The sequence below is a fragment of the Salvelinus fontinalis genome, chromosome 40 (genome assembly GCF_029448725.1).
Source record: "Salvelinus fontinalis isolate EN_2023a chromosome 40, ASM2944872v1, whole genome shotgun sequence".
Lineage (NCBI taxonomy): Eukaryota > Metazoa > Chordata > Actinopteri > Salmoniformes > Salmonidae > Salvelinus > Salvelinus fontinalis.
This window is the reverse complement of record NC_074704.1, coordinates 4,298,937-4,315,567: the sequence shown is the minus strand read 5'-3', so window position 1 is coordinate 4,315,567 and position 16,631 is coordinate 4,298,937. Positions and strand designations below refer to the sequence as shown.

The following is a 16,631-nucleotide window of genomic DNA, read 5'->3' as shown; positions in this document are numbered from 1 at the left end:
GACGCACATCGCCGTCTGCTGACTGGAGGGGAAACGCAGTTGAGGATCATATTTTATTTTCAGACAAAGATTATTTTAAATGGATTGAATTAAATAATACCATTATATTGAGACATACAAAGACAGGAATGTGTTGATTGATTAGTGCGAATAAAAAATGTTTACCACAGCATATTTAAGGCAGTTTCATTAAGTTATACTACATCTAAATTAGCAGCTAGCTACTGTAGGTCTATACTGCTCCTACATGGTGTAACAACACATCATATAGATGTATATAATGAACAGAGGGGCGGCAGGTTAGCCCAGTGGTTAGAGCGTTGGGCTAGTAACCGAACGGTTGCAAGTTCAAATCCCCGAGCTGACAAGGTACAAGTCTGTCGTTCTGCCCCTGAACAAGGCAGTTAACCCACTGTTCCTAGGCCGTCATTGAAAATAAGAATTTGTTCTTAACTGACTTGCCTAGTTAAATAAAGGTTAAATGTAAGATAAGAGCGTCTGCTAAATGACTTAAATGTAAACAGACTAGGTCTATACTGCTCCTACACGGTGTAACAATAAATCATATAGATGTATATAATTAACAGACTAGGTCTATACTGCTCCTACATGGTGTAACAATACATCATATAGATGTATATAATTAACAGACTAGGTCTATACTGCTCCTACATGGTGTAACAATACATCATGTAGATGTATATAATGAACAGACTAGGTCCATACTGCTCCTACATGGTGTAACAATACATCATGTAGATGTATATAATGAACAGACTAGGTCTATACTGCTCCTACATGGTGTAACAACACATCATGTAGATGTATATAATGAACAGACTAGGTCTATACTGCTTCTACATGGTGTAACAATACATCAAATAGATGTATATAATGAACAGACTAGGTCTGTACTGCTCCTACATGATTATGTGTTATTTATTTCTCGTTTATTTAACCAGGTCGGTCAGTTGAGAACAAGTTCTCATTTACAACTGCAACCTGGCCAAGATAAAACAAAGCAGTTCGACACATACAACAACACAGAGTTACACATGGAGTAAAACAAACATACAGTCAATAATACAGTAGAAAAATAAGTCTATATACAATGTGAGCAAGTGAGGTGCGATAAGGGAGGTAAAGGCAAAAAAAGGCCATGGTGGCAAAGTAAATATAATATAGCAAGTAAAACACTGGAATGGTAGATTTGCAGTGGAATAATGTGCAAAGTAGAGATAGAAATAATGGGGTGCAAAGGAGCTAAATAAATAAATAAATACAATAGGGAAAGAGGTAGTTGTTTGGGCTAAATTATAGATGGGCTGTGTACAGGTGCAGTAATCTGTGAGCTGCTCTGACAGTTGGTGCTTAAAGCTAGTGAGGGAGATAAGTGTTTCCAGTTTCAGAGATTTTTGTAGCTCGTTTGTATTAATGCAGATATTATGGACATTTTATTTAAAACATGTAACTAAACTATAATTGTAGCTCCTTTAATTTAGACCCAAAATGTATTTGCTATGTGTGCTATGGCCCGGCTATTAAAAGGAACAGGCGACTATTTGAGACTCAGCCTCAGAAATGTTTGGTCACATGGAATCAAGTGGTCACTAGATGTCTACGGTACCAAAGATAATTATAGTTGGGAGTGTTGGGAGTGTCCAGTGTGTTGATATAACGGTAATAATGTCAAAATTCCACTTTTAGTCTAAGGTACTAGATCACAGTGTTAGAGTTGTCACTATAGACCCGAGTGGTGCAGCGGTCTAAGGTACTGCATGGCAGTGCTAGAGGCGTCACTAGAGGCGTCACCCGGGTTCGATCCCGGGCTGTACCACAACCTGCCGTGATCGGAAGTTCCATAGGGCGGCACACAATTGGCCAAGCGTCGCCCGGTGTTTCCTCCTACACATTGGTGCAGCTGGCTTCCGGGTTAAGCGGGCGGGTGTTAAGAAGCGCGGTTTGACGGGTCATGTTTCAGAGGACGCATGACTCGACCTTCGCCTCCTGATCCCATTGGGGAGTTGCAGCGATGAGACAAGATCCACATTGGGGAGTTGCAGCGATGAGACATTGGGGAGTTGCAGCGATGAGACAAGATCCACATTGGGGAGTTGCAGCGATGAGACAAGATCCACATTGGGGAGTTGCAGCGATGAGACAAGATCCACATTGGGGAGTTGCAGCGATGAGACAAGATCCACATTGGGGAGAAAAAACGGGGGTAAAATGATAAAAAATGTTTAAAAAATGACAACAACGGTTGCATCCCAACGTGGCAATAAACAGTAGGCAAAGTGACCAGGACAAAATGAACTCAAACGTTTTACCATTTTACCCATCATTTACAACAACGTCACTGAGCACCATCACTATCTTTCCTTCGTGGATCTCCTGCATGTTTACATATCTGGCATTACTCATCTCATATGTATATACTGTATTCTATCCTATTCTACTGTATCTTAGTCTATGTATTACTCATCTCATATGTATATACTGTATTCTATCCTATTCTACTGTATCTTAGTCTATGCATTACTCATCTCATATGTATATACTGTATTCTATCCTATTCTACTGTATCTTAGTCTATGTATTACTCATCTCATATGTATATACTGTATTCTATCCTATTCTACTGTATCTTAGTCTATGCATCACTCATCTCATATGTATATACTGTATTCTATCCTATTCTACTGTATCTTAGTCTATGCCCCTCTGACATCACTCGTCCATATTTTTATATATTCTTATTCCTTTACTTAGATTTGTGTGTATTAGGTATTTGTTGTGAGCTAGGAACACAAGCATTGAGTTAGATATTACTGCACTGTTGGAGCTAGAAACACAAGCATTAATTTAGATATTACTGCACTGTTGGAGCTAGAAACACAAGCATTAATTTAGATATTACTGCACTGTTGGAGCTAGAAACACAAGCATTAATTTAGATATTACTGCACTGTCAGAACTAGAAACACAAGTATTTGGTTAGATATTACTGCACTGTTGGAACTATGAACACAAACATTTAGTTAGATATAACTGTTGGAAACACCCCATCTCTTTACATTTACTCTCTCTACATTGCTTATTTATATTCAGTGGCCTGACTGCATCCAGACTATGTCAAAGGCCCATCCTGGTAGATCTGAACCTAATGCAGCTTGGAGTGATCAGATGACAGAAGTCACATTTAGGTGCCAGGTGTAACAGGCTGTAGATGCTCCATATCCATTGCTTTGAGTGTTTTATATAATATGACTAAATATGTTAATTTCTGTGTTGCAGGGGCAGTCAAGAAATGGAACGCAAAGCCACAGAACATGACCACTCCACCATCAGAGCTGTGGGAGACCACCTCAAGCCCCTGGTAGAGCCGGGGGTGGTGTTTACCACTCCACCATCAGAGCTGTGGGAGACCACCTCAAGCCCCTGGTAGAGCCGGGGGTAGTGTTTACCACTCCACCATCAGAGCTGTGGGAGACCACCTCAAGCCCCTGGTAGAGCCGGGGGTAGTGTTTACCACTCCACCACGCCTTCAGCAGGCTGGAAAAGTGATACTGTTTTTCATACTAAGATGGACCATCAGTCTGTTGATTGGTCAGTCATTGGATTCATTTGTTGAAATCAAATCAAGCTTTATTTATACAGCACATTTCAGACATGCAACACAATGGCTTCTCAGGAGAAAACAATGAAAATAAACAGGAATATTTAGTACACAAACATAAGAGGATAAAAAACAATAATACCAACTTAAAGACTAATGAGCATCCTAAGGAAATGCCATTGATTAAAATATTAAAATTTCCAATCCAAAAATATAAGCTTGTTTTTTAGGATGGGCTCTGAAAGTCACTATGGGGGTGTCCACTGAAAGTTGACTAGTAACAACAACTTGGACCTAAAAGACACCAACCATGAGACCCACTAAATCTGCCCAAGAAGAGGCAAACAAAAGAAAAACCCACACCAAACTTATAGACAGGAAGCAAACCAAAAAGGTGGAGCAACTAAAGGTGTTGACTCTCCACATCTATCAAGACAACTGGAGCACTGGGCCAGACACTCTTAAATAGAACCTGGACCAGCTCAGGTGAAACACCTTCCCACTAACGAGATGGACAAGCCAGTACAGGTGAAACACATACTGACTAACGAGGTGACACCAATCAGTGCGTCCTACATGCTAATGAGCTATACGTGCTGAAATCCAACCTCAAAACATAAATGGAAAAACCAAAGACTGTAACACCTTAAGAGAAAAAATATATCCTATATTTTTGTTGGACAACAGAAAACAATTTCCATTTCACATTATCAACTACAATGCTTCATGAGCCCAAACAAAACTCATCTCCAATACAGAAAAACGTGCAGTCAAAATAAATTGTGATCCATGGCAACGCACTGGCTAAACGCAAAACACAAATCTTTTTAACTATTGAGACAATCAGCAACCAAGTTGTCCTTACAACAGACATGTCTGATTTCAAGAGGAAACTCCTGCAATATCCGTAGTAACTTTCCACCTCACTGCGAAGCTTCTCTCTTTACAGGGATCACTCGATAGGCATGTTGTTGGATCGGGGCCCAGTCCCCAATGTCATGCTCTAGTACACAGGTGTCAAACTCATTCCACGGGGGGCCGAGTGTCTGCGGGTTTTCGCTCCTCCCTTATACTTGATTGATGAATTAACATCACTAATTAGTTAGGAACTCCCCACACCTGGTTGTCTAGGGCTTTATTGAAAGGAAAAACCAAAAACCTGCAGACACTAGGCCCTCCGTGGAATGAGTTTGACACCCCTGCTCTAGTACATTTGGGTTGGCACATCTGAGAATGAACCCTGCTATTCTAAAAGAAGGGCAACAATGTCAATATATTTATACCCGAAAATTGTCAGTTGATTGCATAAACAATTATGATTACTAAAAGTTACATGAATTGTAAACATGAATTACCAAAGCCAAATGTACACCCCTTTGTTAATATGTATTGTCAATAATTCACTTAATGGTAAGGCATGGTATAATAAAAAATGTTTGAAAAAAATATTTGATTGCATAGTCTTATTTTCAATGACTTTTCAATTACATTGTGCTAGGTGGGATAGCCTCAATGTCAAAACACAGTTTTAACGTGTCCAAAACAATAACCAATATGCAGAAACAGTTTGGGATGAATTGAAAACCTAAACATAACATGTGCTATTTACACAAACATCTGCCACAATATTCATATTTCTTGTATTTTTTTAAACAACCTCCTTATAAACTGCACAAGCACCAGAAACGCTGTTGTTTTGACAAGTAGCAATAAATCACTGATATCAATTAGAGGGAAAATCAGGTTGTACGTGCTGTTGGAATGCATTTAAATGTAGGGGTCGCTAAACAAAGGAACGCAACACTAATTTGTCATAACTCATCGATATTATGCTAAAATCATTTGTGCGACAGGAGGGCGATGAGGTTGCCCGTCCTGTTAAAACTAGCAGCTCAAACACCCACACGGAATCTGGGAATAATGTGTACTTACTAAATCACATAAATAGTACTCTTCCAATTCAGAGCCTGGATTTTCCCCCTGAGGCTAATATCCATATCATGTTGAAATCAATAGAACAGGGGACAAACGTTTAGGGTTCTACATTGTGACATCATTAAAATACTCCTACTATGTTATATTATTATATAACATATTATTATATTATGTTATATTATAATGTTAAATTAATTAATTGATATCATGAAACAACTGCTTCATGTATTTTTTGATGTTTAGCCAGAGATCTTTTATCAGCTTCCCTCTGGTCACAGCTAAGTGGTTTCTCTCCTGTGTGTGTTCTCTGGTGTTGTTTGACTGAGTAAAACTCTTCCCACATTGATCACAGCTATAAGATTTCTATTATGTGTGTGTTCTCTGGTGTACATTCAGCTGCCCAGATGTAACAAAACTCTTCACACATTGAATACAGCTATAAGATTTCTCTCCTGTGTGTGTTCTCTGGTGTAGAGTCAGAGAGCCAGATGTAGTAAAACTCTTCCCACATTGATCACAGCTATACGTTTTCTCTCCTGTGTGTGTTCTCTGGTGCACTGTCAGATCACTAGATTGACAAAAACTCTTCCCACATTGACCACAGCTATAAGGTTTCTCTCCTGTGTGTGTTCTCTGGTGTAAAGTCAGAGAGCCAGATGTAGTAAAACTCTTCCCACATTGATCACAGTTATACGATTTCTCTCCTGTGTGTGTTCTCTGGTGCACTGTCAGATCACTAGATTGACAAAAACTCTTCCCACATTGACCACAGCTATAAGGTTTATCTCCTGTGTGTCTTCTCTGGTGCACTGTCAGATAGCCAGAAGTTGTAAAACTCTTCCCACATTCATCACAAATATATAGTTTCTCTCCTGTGTGTGTTCTCTGGTGTATAGTCAGATTTCTAGATGTAACAAAACTCTTCCCACATTGATCACAGCTATAAGGTTTCTCTCCTGTGTGTGTTCTCTGGTGTACTGTCAGATTGCTAGATGCAGTAAAACTCTTCCCACAGTGAACACAGCTATAAGGTTTCTCTCCTGTGTGTAGTCTCTGGTGTACTGTCAGATAGCTAGATGTAGTAAAACTCTTCCCACATTGATCACAGCTATAAGGTTTCTCTCCTGTGTGTGTTCTCTGGTGTGTAGTCAGATTGCTAGATGCAGTAAAACTCTTCCCACATTGAACACAGCTATAAGGTTTCTCTCCTGTGTGTATTTTCTGGTGTACTGTCAGAGAGTCAAATGTAGTAAAACTCTTCCCACATTGATCACAGCTATAATGTTTCTCTCCTGTGTGGATCCGTTGATGAATTGTAATGCCTGATGAGGAGGAGAATCTCTTCCCACAGTCAGAGCAGCAGTGAGTTCTCTTCCCTGTGGATCTCTGCAGGTGTTTATTGAGGTGTTCTGATCTGGAGAGACTCTTCTCTGCCTCGTCAGCATCATGAGGTTGTTGATGCTCCCCAGAGGATCCACGACTGTCCCGTATCTCTCCTGTGTGAACAACAAAGTCAGATGATTAAAGGCCCACAACAGTGGAAATCCACTGTAAAAAGGTGATGCCAACAGCGTAGCCATGATGTTGTACAACAATTGATGTCTGAAATGAATGTAAAAATTATTTAACAATTGTCTTAAAATGAGCAAGAATAGTCATATTTTAGTAGTAAGATCGATGATTGTAGACTAGAAATAAGTTATTCATGTTGTTGAAACTATAAGCAGTGTGTCAGATGACTTTTGGTCTCCAATATAGGCCCCTTTCTGTGTTTGCTAAAATTGCGGCAGGAGGGCGATGCGCACACAATTTGATTGCAGAAACACCTCCCTGCTAATGAGGAAACCGATAGTAATGGATGTAGTATATCTGCTAATGAGGAAACCACAAGTTATGGATGTAGTATATCTGCCTGGAGCAAAAATGGTGAGCAAAGCTTTTAGTTTTTCACAATGTATTCTGAATGTGAATGGGGGAAATCTCAGGGGAGTAACCTCTATTTCCAGGTTGATTATGAGTACATTTCACACTACTTTGGATTATAATTGTAAGGCTCGTTTGAATGTCCTGTTTAATATGTTTGAAGAATTATAAGTAATTATTGAAGAACCACGTTAATGACAGTATCCATTTGGGTGTTGTCAATAAAGTAAAGATTTTATTTGTATATTTCTCATATATATAGCAAAGCAGACCGACAAAAAAACAACATAGTTACACGTGGGATAAACAAAAGTACAGTCAATAACACAATAGAAAAATCTATATACAGTGTGCGCAAATGGAGTAAGGAGGTAAGGCAATAAATAGGCCATAGTAGCAAAGTAATTACAATTTAGCAAATTAACACTGGAGTGACAGATGTGCAGATGATGATGTGCAAGTAGAATTACTGGTGTGCAAAAGAGCAAAAAAAGTAAATAAAAACATGGGGATGAGGTAGGTAGTTAAATGGGCTATTTACAGATGGGTTGTGTACAGCTGCCCATATGTCTCCTACTTCAGCGATTTTTGCAATTCGTTCCAGTTATTGGCAGCAGAGAACTGTAAGGAAGGGCGGCCAAAGTAGATGTTGGCTTTGGGGATGACCAGTGAGATAAACATCCTGGAGCGCGCGCTATGGGTGGGTGTTGCTATGGTGACCAGTGAGCTTAGTTAAGGCTGCCTAGCAAAGACCTATAGATGACCTGGAGCCAGTGGGTTTGGCGACGAATATGTAGTGAGGGCCAGCCGACGAGAGCATACAGGTCGCAGTGGTGGGTGGTATATGGGGTTTGGTGACAAAACAAATGGCACTGTGATAGACTGCATCCAGTTTGCTGAGTAGAGTGTTGGAGGATATTTTGAAAATGACATCACCGAAGTCAAGGATCGGTAGAATAGTCAGTTTTACGAGGGTATGTTTGGCAGCGCGAGTGAAGGACGCTTTGTTGCAAAATAGGAATCCGATTCTAGATTTAATTTTGGATTAGAGATGCTTAATGTGAGTCTGGAAGGAGAGTTTACAGTCTAGCCAGACACATAGGTATTTATAGTTGTCCACATATTCTAAGTCAGAATCGTAGTGATGCTGGACGGGGGGAGGCAGCGATAGGTTGAAGAGCATACATTTAGTTTTACTAGCGTTTAAGAGCAGTTGGAGGCCACGGATGGAGTGTTGTATGGCATTGAAGCACGTTTGGAGGTTTGTTAACACAGTGTCCAAAGAAGGGCCAGATGTATACAGAATGGTGTCGTCTGCGTAGAGGTGGATCAAGGAATCACCCGCAGCAAGAGCAATATCGTTGGTATTTACAGAGAAAGGAGTCGGTCCGAGAATTGAACCCTGTGGTACCCCCATAGAGACTGCCAGAGGTACAGACAACAGGTCCTCCGATTTGACACGCTGAACTCTGTCTGAGACGTAGTTGGTAAACCAGGCGAGTCGGTCATTTTAGAAACCAAGGCTATTGAGTCTGCCGATAAGAATACGGCGATTGACAGAGTCGAAAGCCTTGGCCAGGTCGATGAAGACGGCTGCACAGTACTGTCTTTTATCAATGGCGGTTATGATATCGTTTAGTACCTTGAGCGTGGCTGGGGTGCACCCGTGACCAGCTCGGAAACTGGATTGCACAGCGGAGAAGGTACGGTGGGATTCAAAATGGTCAGTGATCTGTTTGTTAACTTGACTTTCAAAGACTTTAGAATGGCAGGGCAGGATGGATATAGGTCTGTAATAGTTTGGGTCTAGAGTGTCACCCGCTTTGAAGAGGGGGATGACCGTGGCAGCTTTCCAAACTTTAGGAATCTTGTTCTCCATGGACTTTACAGTGTCCCAAAACTTTTTGGAGTTAGAGCTACAGGATGCAAATTTCTGTTTGAAAAAGCTAGCCTTTGCTTTCCTAACTGACTGTGTGTATTGGTTCCTGACTTCTCTGAAAAGTTGCATATCGCGGGGACTATTCGATGTTAGTGCAGTATGCCACAGGATGTTTTTGTGCTGGTCGAGGGCAGTCAGGTCTGGAGTGAACCAAGGGCTATGTCTGTTCTTAGTTCTACATTTTTTGAAGGGGCATGCTTATTTAAGGTGGTAAGGGAATTACAATTAAAAAACAACCAGGCATCCCCTACTGACAGGATGAGGTCAATATCCTTCCAGGATACCCGGGCCAGGTCGATTAGAAATGCCTGCTTGCACAAGTGTTTTAGGGAGCGTTTGACAGTGATGAGGGCTGGTCGTTTGACCGCGGACCCATAACGGATGCAGTCAATGAGGCAGTGATCGCTGAGATCCTGATTGAAAACAGCAGAGGTGTATTTGGAGGGCAAGTTGGTCAGGATAATATCTATGAGGGTGCCCATGTTAACGGATTTAGGGTTGTACCTGGTGGGTTCCTTGATCATTTGTGTGAGATTGAGGGCATCTAGCTTGGATTGTAGGACGGCGGGGGTGTTAACCTCACTAGGGTAGGGGGCGCTATTTTCACCTCCGGATGAAAAGCGTGCCCAAAGTAAACTTGGTAGATTTGGACAGAAAACACTCTAAAGTTTCCAAAACTGTTAAAATAATGTCTGTGAGTATAACAGAACTGATATGACAGGCGAAAACCTGAGAAACATCCATCCAGGAAGTGGGATTTTTATATTTTTGTAGTTTTCCATTGACTGCCTATACAGATTCCATTGACTTAGGACTCAAATTGCACTTCCTATGGCTTCCACTATATGTCAACGGTCTTTAAAAATTGTTTCAGGCTTGTATTCTGAAAATTGACAGAGTAAGACCACTCTGAATGAGTGAACCATTCAGTGTCCCAGAATGCGCCGTTCTTGTTTACCTTTGAAATGTTATCTATTATTTAGGCTAAAAACAACCTGAGGATTAATTATAAACATCGTTTGACATGTTTCTACAAACTTTACTGATACTATTCGGATTTTTCGTCTGGATGTTGTAATTGCCTTTGAGCCTGTGGATTACTGAACAAAACTGAGGTTTTTGGATATAAAGAGAGACTTTATCGAACAAAACTAACATTTATTGAGTAAATGGGAGTCTTGTGAGTGCAACGATATGAATATCATCAAAGGTAAGTGATTAGTTTTATTGCTATTTCTGACTTGTGTAACTCCTCTACTTGGCTGGTAACTGTTAATCTTTAAACTGATGTATAACACTTGTATGTTTTATGCATTTTTATAATGAGTATTTCTGTTTTTGAATTTGGCGCTCTGCAATTTCACTGGATGTTGGCCAGGTGGGACGGTAGCGTCCGACACCTCCTAGAGAGGTTAAGCATATCCCAGTTTAGGTCACCTAACAGAACAAACTGAAGATAGATGGGGCCAATCAATTCACATATGGTGTCGAGAGCACAGCTGGGAACTGAGGGGTGTCTATAACAGTGAGATACTTATTTATGGAGAGATTCGTTTTTAAAATTAGAAGCTCGAACTGTTTGGGTTTAGACCTGGAAAGCATGATACAACTTTGCAGGCCATCTCTGCAGTAGATTGCAACTCCTCCCCCTTTGGCAGTTCTATCTTGACGGAAAATGTTGTAGATGGGGCTGGAAATTTCTGAATTTTTGGTGGCCTTCCAAAGCCAGGATTCAGACACGGCAAGGACATCAAGGTTGGAGTGTGCTAAAGCAGTGAGTAAAACAAACTTAGGGAGGAGGCTTCTGATGTTAACATGCATGAAACCAAGGCTTTTATGGTTACAGAGGTCAACAGATGAGAGCGCCTGGGGACACACAGGGCCTGGGTTAACCTCTACATCACCCGAGGAACAGAGGAGTAGGATGAGGGTACGGCTAAAGGCTATCAGTACTGGTCGTCTAGTGCTTTGGGAACAGAGAATAAAAGGAGCAGATTTCTGGGTGTGGTAGGATAGATTCAAGGCATAATGTACAGACAGGGGTATGGTAGAGTGTGGGTACAGTAGAGGTAAACCTAGGCACTGAGTGACGATAAGAGGTTGCATCTCTGGAGGCACAAGTTATGCTAGGTGAGGTCACCGCATGTGTGGGAAGTGGGACAAAGTAGTTCTCTGAGGCAAAATGAGTGGGACTAGGGGCTCCGCAGTAAAATAAAACAATGATAACTACCCTAAACAACAGTATACAAGGCATATTGACATTAGAGGGACATAAAGCGAGGCATAAATCAATCACAGGTGTTGATTGGGAGAGCTAGATAAGACAACAAAAACACGTAAAATGGCGATGAATGGGCTGAGAGGGTCAGTTAACTACACACAGGGCCTGAGTTCGAGGCTGGGGCCAACAGAAACAAAATAAACAAAATGGAGAACCGTGATAAATGAACAGTCCAGCAGGCATCAGCTATGTAGCCAAGTGATCATAGGGTCCAGTGAACAGCAATATATGAACCAGGGAAGCCGCTAGGTAGTCATTACTACGCTAGCCGGGAGATGCGCCTGGCTCGAGGCTAACTGGTGCTAGCTTCGGGACAAGGGCGTCACCGACGTCTGTCAAAGGCCGGTTGAGGGCACATCGGACGGAATTGCGTCGGCAGACCAGTCGTGATGGATCGGCGGTGCTCCGTGTCGACAAAGGGTCCAGGCCAATTGGCAAAAGAGGTATTGTAGCTGGAGTCACCTGGCTCGAGGCTAACTGGTGCTAGCTTCGGGACAAGGGTGTCAGCCACTGTAGCCAATCCGGGAGATGCACCTGGCTCGAGGCTAACTGGTGCTAGCTTCGGGACAAGGGCGTTAGCCACTATAGCCAATCCGGTGCAAAGGTCCAGAGCTTACGGCAGGAATCCGGTGATGTAGAGGCTTCTAGTCGTCTTAGTGAAGAGTCTGGGAGACATCAGCTGTGTAGCCGAGTGATCATAGGGTCCACTGAGCAGGCTGGGAGATGGGCCTGGCTCAAGGCTAGCTTCGGGGCTGGGCCACTCGGTAGCAGCTAGCCAGCTGCGATTATCCGGTGTAATGGTCCAGAGCTTACGGCAGGAATTTTATTTTATTTTATTTCACCTTTATTTAACCAGGTAGGCTAGTTGAGAACAAGTTCTCATTTGCAACTGCGACCTGGCCAAGATAAAGCATAGCAGTGTGAACAGACAACACAGAGTTACACATGGAGTAAACAATAAACAAGTCAATAACATGGTAGAAAAAAGAGAATCTATATACAATGTGTGCAAAAGGCATGAGGAGGTAGGCAATAAATCGAATAATTACAATTTAGCAGATTAACACTGGAGTGATAAATCATCAGATGAACATGTGCAAGAAGAGATACTGGTGTGCAAAAGAGCAGAAAAGTAAATAAATAAAAGCAGTATGGGGGGTGAGGTAGGTAAATTGGGTGGGTAGTTTACAGATGGACTATGTACAGCTGCAGCGATCGGTTAGCTGCTCGGATAGCAGATTTTTAAAGTTGTTGAGGGAGATAAAAGTCTCCAACTTCAGAGATTTTTGCAATTCGTTCCAGTCGCAGGCAGCAGAGAACTGGAAGGAAAGGCGTCCAAATGAGGTTTTAGCTTTAGGGATGATCAGTGAGATACACCTGCTGGAGCGCGTGCTGCGGGTGGGTGTAGCCATCGTGACCAGTGAACTGAGATAAGGCGGCACTTTACCTAGCATAGCCTTGTAGATGACCTGGAGCCAGTGGGTCTGACGACGAACATGTAGCGAGGGCCAGCCGACTAGGGCATACAGGTCGCAGTGGTGGGTCGTATACGGTGATGTAGTGGAGAAAAACAGTCCGATATGCTCAGGGTTGATATCGCGCTGTGCAGACTGGCAGGTATTACAATACAACAATATTTTCTATTGTTGGCTTTATGTAGGCTATTTTTTTTTACATAGTTGGCAATGGCAATAAAAGTTACTCTTAGATTTGTATCATTTTCATTTAGATTTAGATAGAATGTAGATTAATCACAGACAATAATTTTGAGATACTATTATAAATTAAATGAAACTGTTCCACGAAAATGTGCATATGAAAATCATAACTGGCACACAGATTGGTAGAAATCACACAGCAGAGGGGGGCTCCCTCTGGTCGGGTAGTGTTGACGTGTTGACGACCGGCTCCCTCTGGTCGGGTAGTGTTGACGACCGGCTCCCTCTGGTCGGGTTGTGTTGACGACCGGCTCCCTCTGGTCGGGTTGTGTTGACGACCGGCTCCCTCTGGTCGGGTTGTGTTGACGACCGGCTCCCTCTGGTCGGGTTGTGTTGACGACCGGCTCCCTCTGGTCGGGTTGTGTTGACGACCGGCTCCCTCTGGTCGGGTTGTGTTGACGACCGGCTCCCTCTCGTCATTTGTGTCTTATTTATTTAATCAAACAGCGTGCTTAAAGCATCAGACAAGTTCAGTACATACAGATTTTATAAAAACACATGGGGAGATTGGTAGAAAGAACAGATGACTCTTGGTTGACCAAGATGTATTTTAGTTGGGGACAGCACTAGAACATGATTTTATGGCTCCCGAGTGGCGCAGCGGACACTGCATTTTTTACAAATAAATAAGTGTTTCATGACAAACCATTTTTTACAAATCCGACAAGGCACCAAATTGAGAAGGGTTTATGGTTTCAAACCAATTCATGAATGTAATTGAATCTAGGTATGTCTTGCCTTTAATGGTTAAACTATCACTATGACATCATGGATGAATTCTAGAATATACTATATATCCTAGAAACCTGGTTACACTATCATTATGACATCATGGATTAATTCTAGAATATACTATATATCCTAGAAACCTGGTTAAACTATTATTATGACATCATGGATGGCCAGTCCTTGTATTCATAGTGTAGTGAATATAGGGGGTAGTCCTGAGCTGGACTCAAACCTGGGTCCAGCGACTCTCAAGCCAACACCTTATAACTGTTATGCCAAGATGTCTGAAATTCTTGACTAGGTCCCTAGGTGTTGGGTTACGGTTGCTACAATAGCTTTCTCTATGAATTTGAGAGTGGTTACATTTCTCCAGCCCCATCCCTCAACTGTTTACCAAACCAAGTCTCTTGCCAGCCATTTTGTTGCTGTTTAAATACTAGGTTGTCCCTTTAAAAAAGCCACACATCAATCAACCAATCTGCAGTTCAACCAATAACAAAGCTGTAATTCCACCACTGTTTTGGTAATAAGATGATGGGGCTGGAGAAATGTAACTACTCTCAAATTCATAGACAGACCTATGGATGCAAGGACTGACCATCCATGATATCAACATTATAGTTTTAACCATGTTGAGGCTGTTGATTTACATTGTTTCTAAACATTGGAGTAAAAAAAGCTTATTTTGGGATCTGATGGGGTACAACAGTTGAACTACGCTCATGAGGCATGTGTTATATTCTTCAAGAATCAATGGCTATAAATAAATAATTTAAAAGTCAAAATATGGATGTAGCAATTGTCGATTTCCCCTTTAACACCAAACATCAGTTCAACAACTGCAGAGTTTGTGCCTCTGTTTTTAAGACAGTACTTACCAGTGGTAATCACGGCCCGGTTTCTCAAAACCATCTTATGGCTAAGTTCATCTTTAGAACCACTGGATGCCTTAAATTGCGTTTGGGAAATCGGGCCCAGATATCCAGTTTCCTCCTCCTCTTCTTCCGATGAGACCGTAAACTCCCCATCCTCCGCTTTCACTTCAAAAACTGAATCCTCCTCATCTTTTACTGTAACACCCTCCTCCTCTTTCACTCTGAACGCCTCTTCTTTCACTGTAACGTCTTCCTCTTCTTTCACTGAAACGTCTTTATCTTCTTCTTTCCCTGTAACAGCCTCACCCTCTACTTGTTTTTGTATTGTAACATCCTTCTCTTCCTCCTCCTCTTTGATGAGAGCTTCTTTCTCCGTCCAGCAGACCGTCTCTTCTTCAGCAGGAAGAGAGTAATTTAGTGAACTCATGGTCGGAGATGTTAGCTAGCTAGGCTAATGCTAACTTAACCAGCCCGCCAGCTGAATAATAACAACACCGTAAATATGAAATGAAATAGGATAACTAACTAACTAGACGACAGACAATGGTTTAAAATACAGTGGCTAATATACACTAAAGCGTCTAAAGAGCTTTATTGGTTCGGCTATTTTGGCTAGCAAGCTACCGAGGTGGGGGACTAACTGTTGCCGCTGCTGAAAGAAGCGTTCCGTCCACTAGATTATACGTCACACTAACAGCATTGCATTCCGTCCACTAGATTATACGTCACACTAACAGCATTGCCTTAAAATCGCACACCGCCATCAGCTGACTGGAGTGGGTAACGCTCAGTCTGAACCTCTGACTGCGATGGAGATGTGCGACTTTAAGACAATGACGCTAGTGTGACGTAAAATATATATTATAATGTAACAATAACAATATAACAATACAGTGTGGTTAAAGACTTAGTAACTTAGTTGTGTTCACGATCTGGTTCCCTATAAGCACAACCAGTTATGTTTTTGAATTATCACATATGTATTAATTTATTTCGGGATTCTGGGTAATCCACAGCAGATTTATGGAGAATTGCTCTGTGGGTGAGTTCAAAATTGAATAGTCCCGGGATAGAAATATATAAAGTTGACATTACATCATAAAATCCACCTTTTAAATCATACATTAGCAATTTATGTTTTAGTAACTACTGTTGTTGGTTTGGTGTCAAATAAGCCTCTCTTTATATGTTATTTGCCAAATCTCAGTTTCAATGTGGGTTTTATGCTAAAGTTCCCTCTTTCAAGTTGGTATCTAACTGGAAAATGCATCTTCTTTAGGAGTGCTATTTTTACCCTGTCGACTACTGATCATTCATCCACACTGTGTGTCTCATCAATGCAGGTCATTTATGACAAATGTATAGAGTATATGTTTTTTAAATTCATGAACACCAGCCTGTTTATTAGCCCGGTTTTGTTAGTTTAGGTGTATTATACTTCCTCGCCACCAGAGGGGGACATCGAGTCATTTCCCAGGTATATTTGATATATTTTGTTAGTAAAATGGATGACAGTTTATTCTGATGTAGTGAATATGAGACACATGTAAACAATTGCTTCATTTATTATAGTAAATTAGAAATTATTAGGAATCCACTCTACGATCTCAAT

General features: G+C 41.5%; 1 protein-coding gene across 1 annotated transcript; it reads right to left on the bottom strand.

Moving 5' to 3' along the window:
* Nucleotides 1–3,632: 3,632 nt before the first annotated feature.
* LOC129839895 (zinc finger protein 501-like) lies at nucleotides 3,633–15,682 on the bottom strand. Its single transcript, XM_055907602.1, has 2 exons — nucleotides 15,023–15,682; nucleotides 3,633–7,050 (listed from the first exon to the last, which is right to left on the bottom strand). The coding sequence occupies exons 1-2, from the start codon at nucleotides 15,444–15,446 to the stop codon at nucleotides 5,921–5,923; spliced, it is 1,554 nt and encodes a 517-aa protein (XP_055763577.1). The 5' UTR covers nucleotides 15,447–15,682; the 3' UTR covers nucleotides 3,633–5,920.
* Nucleotides 15,683–16,631: the final 949 nt, after the last annotated feature.

Coding starts and splice junctions, on each gene's coding strand:
- LOC129839895 (XM_055907602.1), bottom strand. CDS start 15,446: ATGAGTTCACTAAATTACTCTCTTCCTGCTGAAGAAGAGACGGTCTGC. Junction 7,051..15,022: donor CCGGGCCGTGATTACCACTG/GTAAGTACTGTC, acceptor TTGTTCACACAG/GAGAGATACGGGACAGTCGT.